Source organism: Lycorma delicatula, chromosome 1, assembly GCF_047948215.1.
Source record: "Lycorma delicatula isolate Av1 chromosome 1, ASM4794821v1, whole genome shotgun sequence".
Lineage (NCBI taxonomy): Eukaryota > Metazoa > Arthropoda > Insecta > Hemiptera > Fulgoridae > Lycorma > Lycorma delicatula.
In genome coordinates, this window is record NC_134455.1 from 377,084,383 (window position 1) to 377,096,653 (window position 12,271).

Sequence of the window (12,271 nt, forward strand, 5' to 3'; positions counted from 1 at the left end):
AAAAAAATGGAATAAATAATTTTCATTAAATTTTGCTTTACATGGAATAAAGTGCAGCACCACATTGGAAATGTAGAATGTTGCTTTTGGCAATTCTTCTATGAATAAAACAAGTACTTACTAGTGGTACACATTTCCACGAGGGCTGTGAAGAAATTGAAGTTTACAAGTGCCCTGGACGTCCCAGCACATCAACAACTGGTGACATTGAAAGAGTGAAAAAAATGATTGTGGACACTTGCCAAATCACTGTCAAGAGAGGTGGGTAATGATGTTGACATTTCATTTGGCTCATGCCAAGCAATTTTTTCAGATGTTTTGGGTATGAAATATATTGTAACAAGATTTTGTTCCAAAATGATTGAATTTCAACCAAAAACAGTGCCGAATGAACATTGCTCAGGAGTTGCTGAATGAAGTAAATGATGTCCACTGCTCAAACAAGTCATAACTGGTGATTGAAACACGGTTGTAAGGGTATGACATTGAAAGTAAGGCCCAATGGAAACTTCCTAAAGAGCCAAGACCGAAAAAAGCTCAAGTGCAATCAAATGTGAAGGTTCTGATCATTTTGTTCTTCAATCTCAACGACTTAGTTATCATGAGTTGTGGTCTCCAGGTCATAAGGTCTATAAAGAGTACTACCTGAAAGTTCTACACCATTTTGAATAAAGCAATCCGAAGAAAACTCCTGGCGAAAAAATACTAGGCAATTTCACGTGACATTGCACCTGCTTACACTTCACTGCTTATTTGCGAATTTTTGGGCTAAAAGCTGCACCGTTATGATACCTCAGCCTCCGTACTTGCTGGACAAGGCCCACTGTGACTTCTTCCTATTCCCCAAGCTGAAAAGAACCATGAAAGGACAATGTTTGCCAACATTGAAGAGATAAAGACAGAATCACTGATTCTATCATATGTATGGCTAAACGCCATACTGAAAATTATGTTCCACAGGTGCTTCAAAGACTGGAAAAAGCATTGGCACAAATGTATTATATCTGAAGGGGAATACTTTGAAAATGACAAAATCAACATTGATGAATAAATAAAGATTTTTTTTGAGAAAACGTAAAATTCTACATATTTTTTATATCAAACCTTGTTTTGGACATGTGTTGGCATGTTTGAAGCCTAACAACTTTTGACTGGATAAATTAATTTTATTGAAATTTTTTAAAGAAACTTGTGTGTATGAGTCAATTTTATTGGTAAAACTTTGGTGTCAACATCTCCAGCGGGTGGATTAGATAGTTTTTTGGGGTCAATTTACTCAAGAAGTTGCAAAGATAACCCTTTTTATTAAAACGCAGTTTATTTGTTCATGCTTACCTTACACTTAAAAAAAAAATTGCCTGAAAATTCCCTCTTTTCAAAAATTGAAAAAGCTATTTTATTTATTGCATATTTTTTAACCAAATTTGTTTTAATAATCTTCCTAAGCATAGTAGTACAAGCAACCAAAAAAGAATAGTTTAGGGTCAGGTGCCAATCTTGTTTAAAAATATTATTTTTTTTTTAATTATTCAAAACTTTTTGGCTTATTTAAACTTAAATTATAAAAGGTTTATATTTAAACTTCTACTAATAATATTACAATAAATTCCACCCACACCACAAAAAAAAATAAACTTTAGCTAACTTTTTCATGTATAATTATTTCTGCACTATATATATAAAAATAAATAACCAATGCCAGGAAAGTAGTAAAATTTTGTTGGCAGTTTTTTTTGACATCATTAGTATAGTAATTCCTACATCTTTTAAACAAATGCAGTTTTTTATATTACTGTTTGTTAATTTTAATAGTTTACATTTTATACTTCTTTTACATACTTTCATACTTAATTCTGTTAGTTTTAAAATTTAATGTTTTCCATTTAAACTGATCAGTCATTTTTTTTTTTGTCATTTGGAATCTTGCACACCAACAATAATGTATTAATCATCCTAATTATGCCAATTATTTATTCAATAAAAGGTAATAATAATGAATTTTAATTAATGTAAAAATGTAGAAACAGAAATCATTAACTAAATTGTTGAGTTAAAAAAAAATCATTTAAAAAGTTAGGCAGTATAAGAAAACAAATATTTTTAAGACATAATACCCTTAATTAAAAATTACATTCATATTAAAAAATACAGTATTTTTTTAATACAAAATACTGTAAAAACAATTGAAATATTTTATAATCGCACTAGGAATTAATTGTTTAACCCATCGGTTTGGTTTAGTGGTGAACACATCTTCCCAAATCAGCTGATTTGGAAGTTGAGAGTTCCAGCGTTCAAGTCCTAGTAAAGTCAGTTATTTTTACATGGATTTGAATACTAGATTGTGGATACTGGTGTTTTTTGGTGGTTGGGTTTCAATTAACCAGGAATGGTTGAACTGAGACTGTACAATACGACACTTCATATACAGTCAGACATATTATCCTCATTCATCGTCTGAAGTATTATCTGAATAGTAGTAACCGGAGGCTAAAACAGGAAAAAGAAGAACAGGAATTAATTCTTTGGAATATGAATTTAAAAAATAATCCCATATCTTTGTGACACCTCAGTCAATTATTTTTTTAATGAATAAGATGATCAAGTATATTTTATCATTATAGTGGACAGTATGAAATGATGTATAATTATCATTTAATACTGTTTGTACATTAATAAAAATAAGAGAAAACTATTATAACTGCTGTTTTAACACCTAACATTCACCGCTCTGAAAGATTACTTTCAATGATTTGAAAATACATTGTTTAGAAATGTTTTCTACAGATCACAAAGAAATAAAAAAAGAAAACTAGCAGGAAGATATTCATTACTGATCATGATAAAATTTCTCTAAACAATTTAATTACAGGAGGCGTTAGTCTTATTTTTAGTAGTCTTCAGACATTATGTCTATTACTGGAATGTTCAGTTATTGATATCATGTTTTTGGTCATAGAAAAAGGCTTTGGTCTAGACCAAACTAAAAGTTATACTGGAAGTTCTTTTTAAGTTTCAGAGTTATCGACCCCCAATTGAATTCATTATAAAAGATCAAACAGTGAACTCAGACAGAAAAACTTGATGTCTTTCATAGGCTCCATTGTCGTCATCAGAATTGAAAACCAGTATAATCTTAGCATGTTTGTTAGTAGCATGCCTAAGATTGTAATAATTAAAATAAAAATCAGTATTAGCTAGTTTTACTAATTTCATTACTTCAAGTTAACTCTGGAAGGAACCAATACAAAGTATTGGTTATCAATAAAGTAGCTGAAGAAGATTTTTAAGAAAGAGTTTCAGGAATCTTTCTAAAAGCTTTATGAACATTTGCAAACATGTATAACTACTAAAGGTGTATTTCTTTTGTTGAAGCAAATGTAACAAAACTTTTTGTAAATTTCATATGTTGATAATTTTTTGAAGCTACCTTGTTATGTACTGTAATATATACCATGATATGTATATATATATTTTAGGCCTCTCATTTTACAATTATTATTTCAGGCATTATTTACCATTACTTCTACCAAACCAGTCATCTGTGTTTATTATGGCACCATCTTTGATTATGATGATGCCATCTTTCTGATTTACTATGATTACTTTTCTGATTTATTATGATTACCATCTGTCTAATGATAAAATATTCAAATATATTAAATAGATATGTTGAGTGGAATATTAAAAATAAATGATGAAAACTTTTACATTAAGGATATGGAACCAGATTATATTTATATTGGTAATATTAAAAAACTGTTATGGTAAATAGATGATTTTGTTTAATCAGTTTGATGATTCAAAGTTTTAAAACAATATATTTCAAAACAGTACCATGTTATGAACTATTTTTTTTTAGAATTTATCACAGTAAATGCCCACTTATGATTCAGAAATTTACTGGTCAGATGTTAATGATGTTTATGGTGATCTTATAGATAAATCACAATGTGGTGATGGTTTAAAAAATTAAATGCAAGAAGAAAGTTATGATAATAATTTAACTAAGCATCAACTGTTATTACAATGATTCACTGGATAATATCAATGTATTCATCAGGTAGGTTTGACATCATATTCTTGATGAAGTCAATGAAAAATATTCACGTGTATTCCACAAAATTGTCATATCCATCTTGAATTTCCATATTACATAATCGTATTGTAAAAAACTAAAATGATTGCAACAAGTGATTCAGAAATGCAAGAAAGGATTATTGTCTGCCAGCATGTGCTTTCTCCAAAAAAAAAGAAATGACCCTGCACCTCCCGTCAAATAAAACAATATGAACATTTCAAGTGGGCAAAAAAAAGTTGTAAGTAGGCACAATGTGAAAAAATATTGCAATGAATTTAAAGAGAAAGAAATGTTGATCATAATAAAGGTAAAGACCACTTGAAGATACTGATGAAATTATTCAGAAAATAGTAGGAAAGATTTATGTTCATAGAACTTAATTGCTCCATAAACTTTACGGACAGTATCCTGATGTATTAAAAACCTTTCTTTATAAACTCTTAAATAAAGTGAAGTCTATCAGGAACTGTAAATTGCCCAAAAATGCTTACAAGATGTTCAACAAAAACTGATTAGCTGTATACCAAAGTATTTCTCACATTTTTTGAGGATAAAATAACATTGTGAGATACATTAATTGGAAATAAAACCTGGATGACAGCCAATGCATTAGCACTGTTTATATTCCACCAGCAAAAAAAATTTAAATATCAGCATGAAAAACTGTGGTAATTATCTTTATGAAACATAGAAACTGGTTTTCGTTTGCTTTTTACCTGAAGAAGATACTATTGCTGTTGCTGAAAGATGCTGTTAAAAATGTATCGACAATACAAAACCTTGATTTCAGAAGTTAATGATCATTCATACATTGAGATCACGTCTTACAGAATTTGTTGCACATCCTTAAGAGGAAAATGATTTAACCTTTTATGTTTTACTTTCTGTTTATCCCTTTTACAGTTACATTTTTTCAGGGATGAAAAAAAGAAGATACCATGTGGACACAGCTGCAGACCAAACAGTATAGATTTAATATAGCCCTTACATATATGTTTGTATTAGTATAAGATGAATCCACCACTGGCTTCCTAAACAAGTTGTGGTTTTTTTAGAAGAGGAGCAAATAGGTTAATGTTCAAAATGTATGTATCTCATTTTATACTACGAAGAACATCTGTGAATTATCACATGTTATGATAAAACACTTTTATACATCATCTGTTCAAAAATTATTTGACAATTTTTTTTTTCAAAGTATTTGAATGCAAGTGATAAAACGTCTATTGTAACACTAGTAAACATATAGTGCCATACATACTTTTTTTTAACTGGTAGTGCACATAGATATCCAGCAGGTCATTTTGTGTTCAGCATAGCTGGTGCTTATCACATTTTTATTTTGTGCATAATGGTGGAATACATTTAACAACATTATTGCATCAAGCTCTGCAAATGCTTAATGATATCCAAAGCAAAACAATTTATAAAATTATGCTGGCTTTCAGGAATGAAGCTATGAGGGTTTCATAAATTAAAATGTGGCCATTTTCAGAATTAAAAAACTACAGTTGAGACTGACCAGTGTATCTATAGGCCAAGTTAAAATTCAATATCATTAATGACATGTACATTTTGATAATAAAAAAAAATCTATGGCTGACATCCAAGAAATCATAAATGACACTTGATTAGTGATGGTTTCATACACGTGATTTTAACAGACAATTTAACCATACAAGATTGGCTATGAAATTTATGCCTATGTTGCTTTCTATGAATAGAAAGAGATTTGTTTTGATGTTGCACAGGATATGCTGGAATCTACCAGTGGTGTTCCATCATCAGCTTCAAAAATGTTCTGTCAATGTCTTTGGGGAATGAACTAAGAAAGTGGATCATTCCACTAACAATAAAAGGAATGACTAAATTCTCATTATAAAACTTTTACTAAAATTTTTATTTTTATAAACTTTTTTTACTTCAAATAATGCTTTAATTCCCAACCAATCCTCCGTTATAGCTGATGGATGAACAAGTTGAACAACTTTTCAAGTAAACTAGGTGCTCTTAATCTGTATTAGTACATATCTACGAGGGTTATTTTTTTTTCAAGGTCCGATCGGTCGCGAAATAAACCCGTGCAAAAATCAGATGAACCTTTGCGCATATGTGTTGCACAGCGTCTCTAGTATGGCCTTCAATCACGCTGAGTCACTTCGTTTAGTTCTGAACACGCTGCTAGCACGTAAACATGTCTACAACAATAGCATCTCCCGCCAAGTGTGAAGTGCATGCGGTAATTTGATTTCTTCAGGCTGAGGGGTGTAATGCAGCTGAAATTCATCGACAAATAAGTAATGTGTACGGTGAAACTTCAGTGAGTGACAGCAAAGTGCGACAATGGTACAGGAACTTTAAAGCAGGACGTGTAGATGTTCATGATGCAGGCGGTCAGGGAAGGAAGCGAGTGTCAACCGATGATCTTGTTGAGCGAGTGGATGAGGCAATTCGAGAAAATCGTCGGTTCACAATTTCTGTATTGAGTGATTCTTACCTGAAATTTCAAGGGCAGCTCTCTACACCATTGTGAGTGAGAGACTTCAGTACCGCAAACTGTGTGCGAGATGGGTTTCCAAGATACTGTTCGACCGTCACAAAACAGTGAGAATTGACGCCTCCCTAACGTTTCTCACAATGAAGGAGAAGATTTTTTGAACAAAATTGTCACAGGAGACACATGAATCGCTGGCTAGGAGGACAACATTTTGGCACAGACATCGAGCTGCAGACCAGCGTAGAAACATGGCTGAAAACACAGGCGGCTCTGTTCTATGACGAGGGTATTGGAAAGTTGGTACCATGCTACGACAAATGTCTAAATCGGAGTGGTGACTATGTAGAGAAATAGTGTTAACTATGTAAGTACTTGTTACAAATAAAAAATTTTTTATTATCACTGTGGTTTTAATTTCATGACCGATCGGACCTTGAAAAGAAAGAAATAACCCTCGTATAATTAAACATTGTTCGTTGGGGAGGAAATTAATCTAAACTTCTTTCTTCTGAGAAAATGTGTGTTTTTCTTGAAAATATTTACAATAATAAAACTTAGACGAATCTAATAATTGTTTTATTGTTGATTACTGCATTTATCTTATTTGGCATCAACACTACCAACATAACCAGTCTTTTCCTTTGCCTTGTAACCACCAAATTCAGTCTTAATCTTCTTTTCATTGGCATGTAAATTTTCAGTAGAGTGAAGTTCAGAGGAATTATCTGGCTTCTGAAACATCTGAATTTGTTGTTTTTGAAGGACTCTCACTTGCATGGCCAAGATCTTGTTAGACGATGTGATCTTTAATCTTCTTAATATATATGACTATTCTTTTCAAAATGCATTCTAATGTATTGATCACTTTTCATTATTCTCCCTACAAATACAAGTAACCTTGTCATGATAAAACAACCCTACATCATTTTAGCTGGGTAGGTTTTTAGTGATGGTGTGTTGGTCTTCTCTTTTGCAACATTTTTAATTGATTGTAAGATACTCTCTGGCCTAAATTGAAAGTAAAATACTCTCATTTAAGAAAATAACATTCTTCCATTTCTCAACAGTTCTGGGTTTTTTGACCGAGTAAGCTTCTGTTTTCAGATAGCCTCAGGCTAACTGCTACTTTTCTGGTTTATGAGCATTCTTTCCATCTGCTAACAATCTTCAATGCACTGTCATGATGAAAGCATTTGTCCCACTCACTGCCAAAAATTACTCAGGCTAGCCTCTTTAATGTTTCATTGACAGTATCAAAATCAACTATACTTATTGACAATTTGTCATAGATGTGCATGTATGCTTAGAAAGGAAGTGTTTTTTGCTTATTTTTATGAGATTATATTTATTATGTTAGATTGATTTCCTCTGTAAACTAAAAGAATTTAGAAAAACTAATTAAAAAATAAAATATAAGAGCACAAAAATCTATAAACTATGGCAGTAATAACATAATTGCAAATAAGTAATAGGAAGTCACAGAACAAAATTCTGACCTCACAAGAATTTCCTCAAACTATTTAAATTATTCAGTGATATTTATTACCTTTTATGTCTTATTGGAACTTCACTTTTCTACATCTTCTTTGATATTACATTATTTATTCTTTCATTTATCTCATTTTCTATTCTCCCTTTTCAATTTGTTCACCATGCTTTCTTTTATTTTAAGTCACACTTTTACTTTGATTTCCTTCTCTAGTGGATAAATGTTCCATTACTTTGATGTTGTAGATATACAAGATTGATCATAAGTAAGAAACTGAATTACAACAGTGTTTTCTATCCAAGGAGAGGTTGTACAAAAAGTCAGTCAAACCTTCTGCTAAACTGCAAAATGAGTTAAAGCTAAGCTAGTAGTGGTAAATAATCTAATCTAATATAGAGAATATAATCTAATGTAAGGAACTCTCTGTAAAGATCTTCACAAATCTTACTTAACACATAATAGTACAGTAAATGCCCAATATTATGCATATTTTCTTATTATAGAAACATCTTCCTGGAGGTATCCCAAGATACGGTGTTGGCAAATCACAGTTCTATGCAGAAGCAGATAGTGAATCACATGATAGAGTAAGTCAGTTGACACCAGTTAAACCGGCAACAAATCAAGATACTACTGTTTATTTATGTAAATCAACATTTTATGAAACCAATCAATTATGTCAAGCAGCTGGTTGTAGCTTTTTTGGTAACCCACAAACAAGTAATTATTGTTCAAAATGTTACAGGCAAGTATTACAAGATCAATGTAAATAGTCTTCAATTTGTAATCTTCTCATTTTATTATAAAAATAATGAGAAGTTATAATTTATGTTGAGAATATTATTTTGTTATATTTATTATTTTTTTAATTTATGTTTTTCTTGTAATTCACTATTTGTTATTAACTAGAAAATATACAAATTCCTAATTTTGTAATATATTGAATAATTGTTGATAATTTCAAGTATTGTATTAGTTATTTAAGAAAAATTAATAGAAAATATTTATTTTATGTTGAGCTATATATAATTTGATGTTATTGTTGATTATCTAGTTCTGATTTAGAAATATGTTATTGTTTTTTAATAACAAAGTTTTAAATAAATATATTTAAAACTTAAAGTAAATATATTTGGATGTAGTTATTTCTATACATTTTTTATATCTTTTGATTACTAAATAATCATTATTTCAGGTAAAGAAATATTTTTTTTAACCCTGAGAAAATAATATAGCTTCAAATATATAGAATTCATTCCGCATTGTACTCAAATAATGTCAATAGACTTTTCTTTTTTTTTATTAATCTTTAATTATCATGGGTTTTAAAACTATTTTGACAGACTACAGCTCTTCTTTTTTTTTTTGCTATTATCATATGCAACATACAAAATCCAAATAGCTTAAAGAAGCACAGGAAGAGCCATAAGTATTTTTTTTAAATTAACAAGCTATGCTACCAAAATCAAATGTAATTATATGATACTACTACCACCAAATATTATATATTAATCTATAATAACATATTTATTTTTTTGATGAAAGATATCCATCATTTGAATAGGAGACATTGTCAGTTAAAAATATCCTAAATGATCTTGTAGTGATATTTTTCTTCTTTACAATCTTTTAGTCTACTTGGAAATAATTTCATTAATTTAACCCATATATGCAATGGATCTTTTTGTTGTTAATTGTGAATATTTTCCTACATTTTTCATTATCAGTTAAACTTTTTTTAAGATTATCATTGATTTTTCATTTCTACAACTCTTACTGAAACATTTTGTATTAATTTAGCCCCCAAGTATATAGGGAGTCTTTTGAAATAATTTAACTTTTTATATAACCTTAATCCTTGTATTATGATCATTGACATCTCCATTAATTTTAAATTTAGAATTGTTTTTTTTTAAATCTACTGATACAATACTTTGTTTATTTCCTGTTTGGCATTTCTGTCTTTTATAAAGAAGGTTCTGGGCTCAAATTCTGGTCAGGCCTGTCTTTTTCACATGCTATAATATTCACATCTTCCTCTTCATAAAAAAAGGAATTAATTGTAATCAAGTGTGCATTTATATCACTAAAAGAATAATTAAATAAGTTTGTAGTAGTGATCTTTTTAAACTACTCTAACCTATCTTGGTGGGTCATCTGAATTCACTCCTCTTCCTCCTTATCAGTTGTGCACATATGACTCCGTCCATATAGTATCTAATAAGGTTCTGCTTGTAAATCTATTCAGGGGCTCAGTTACCTATCTGGTAGCTGCACAATAAGCCTATAAGCCTAATAGATGAACTGCCTATTTGATAAATCCAGGCTTCCCAAAAAATAGTAATAAAATCTAATTGCACTTTTTAAAGTTTTAATTATTTTTAATAAATTAAAAGATTAACATCAGTAATAAAATTTCTTTTTTAGCAGTTAATGCTTATATAATGCGTATATAATGCTATTAATGCTTATATAATGTCAAAATTTTGATTATGGATGGATGTATCTCAACAGTATATATATATATTTATTTTGCTTAAATTAATATCAGAATCTGATCACTGTTTAAACAATAAAGGAAACTCATTTTTTTTTTTTTAATTCACAATAATTAAAAAAACATTTAATGACAGCTCTTAATTGAAAAGAATATACAGTAGAAGTCCGATAATCCGGCATGTTCGGGACCGGCTCGGTGCCGGACTACCGAAAATTCCGGTCCATCGGGCGGTAATTATAAGAACAATTAGGTTAATAATTAAACTACAAATACAGTATGCAAATACATACAACAAAGTTTATTTTACGTTTCATATAATGTATGTACACGTACTGTAAAACATATTTCACTTAGATTTAAAAAAGTCACGAATGTCTTTATGTTTTCTTGACTTTTGGCATTTAGTATAAAATTTATTTCTAATGATATGGAAATAAATAATTTCTGAAGCACTGTCTGAAGCACTAGCCTCAGCAAAAGAGATAAAATTATTTAGCGATTCTGCAGCTTCTGCCCAGCTGATTTTTTCCTTTTCTTCCGTTTCGGCATCCGAGTCACTTTCTAAATCTTGGCCGAATTTCTTTGCCTTTTCAACAATCATTGGCCCTGTTACCAGCTTTCCTTCAGAACGTACTGCACTAAACCATTTGAACAATACACTATCTAGCTGTTCCAGTTTTGGTTTTTTTAATGTTTGTCTAGAAGCCAATTTTTCAGTTGTTACCGATTGAGAAGCAAACTTCATTAGTTTATCTTTTTGTTTTTTAATGTCATAAATAGTTGATGAGCCAATATTAAACTCATTCATTAAAACATTTCTATTCTCGCCTTTTTCTAGCCGTTTGATGATTTCTAGTTTCTGATTGAGAGTCAGTGTTACGTGTTTTCGTTTCTCTCCTTTTGAACTCGAAGGCTTAGGTTTTGAAAACATGGTCACTGTACAGTTAGAACGAAAATCACTTTTTTTATAAACAGTTTCAAAAGTTACGTTTACTGCGATGTGAAAGGACAAAACAACAACGCACAAAAAAATGGCGAAGACGCTTCGTGATCGATTAACGGAGCTGCACTGCACCTAAATTTGTTGTGACAGCTGAGACTAGCTGGCCGCTAATTGTTTACGAACAATACCGAGCGCTTCTGGATGATCCCGAACTACCCCGAAAACTTCCGAATAGCTCTCGAGCGTTAAAGATTATAAGATATTTGCTTTAAAGACACACTTTTGGAGAAAACCAAAATTTTTACAATTTTCCGGAGCGATTCCGGACTGTTGGATGCCAGACTAATGGACTTCTACTGTATTGAAGTATCATTATATAGAATAGATTACAATGATAATTCTTGGTTTTTATATAGTGTTATTGATTTTTTGTTATATAAAACTGTTACAGAAGCTATTACAATAATACTTCTTAATAATTTTAATGTAATACACACACACACACACACATACCCATATGTTTGTATATTTAGATTAAATTAATCTTTGTATTTAGATTATAATGATATGTATTATTAAGCTGCATGTATTTTTTTACATTGTTTTATTTTCATTATATGTCTGATTTACATCTATTTATAATGGTAGTTCAAATGCTGGTCTCAGAAGTTAGCATTTTCACATACAAAATACATTTATCATCATCAAAAAAGGGTGGCTGTAATTAAGCATTATTAAACCGAGTTTTCAGGCTAATAAGT

General features: G+C 30.3%; 1 protein-coding gene across 1 annotated transcript in view; it reads left to right on the top strand.

The window, feature by feature from the left end:
• The window catches only part of LOC142317958 (OTU domain-containing protein 7B-like), a 43,510-nt gene extending 34,670 nt beyond the window's left edge, over nt 1-8,840 (top strand). The window contains exon 7 of the mRNA XM_075354489.1: nt 8,571-8,840. Within this exon, the coding sequence (XP_075210604.1) occupies nt 8,571-8,840 (270 nt within the window). The remainder of the gene's footprint in view (nt 1-8,570) is intronic.
• The last annotated feature ends 3,431 nt before the right edge of the window (nt 8,841-12,271 follow it).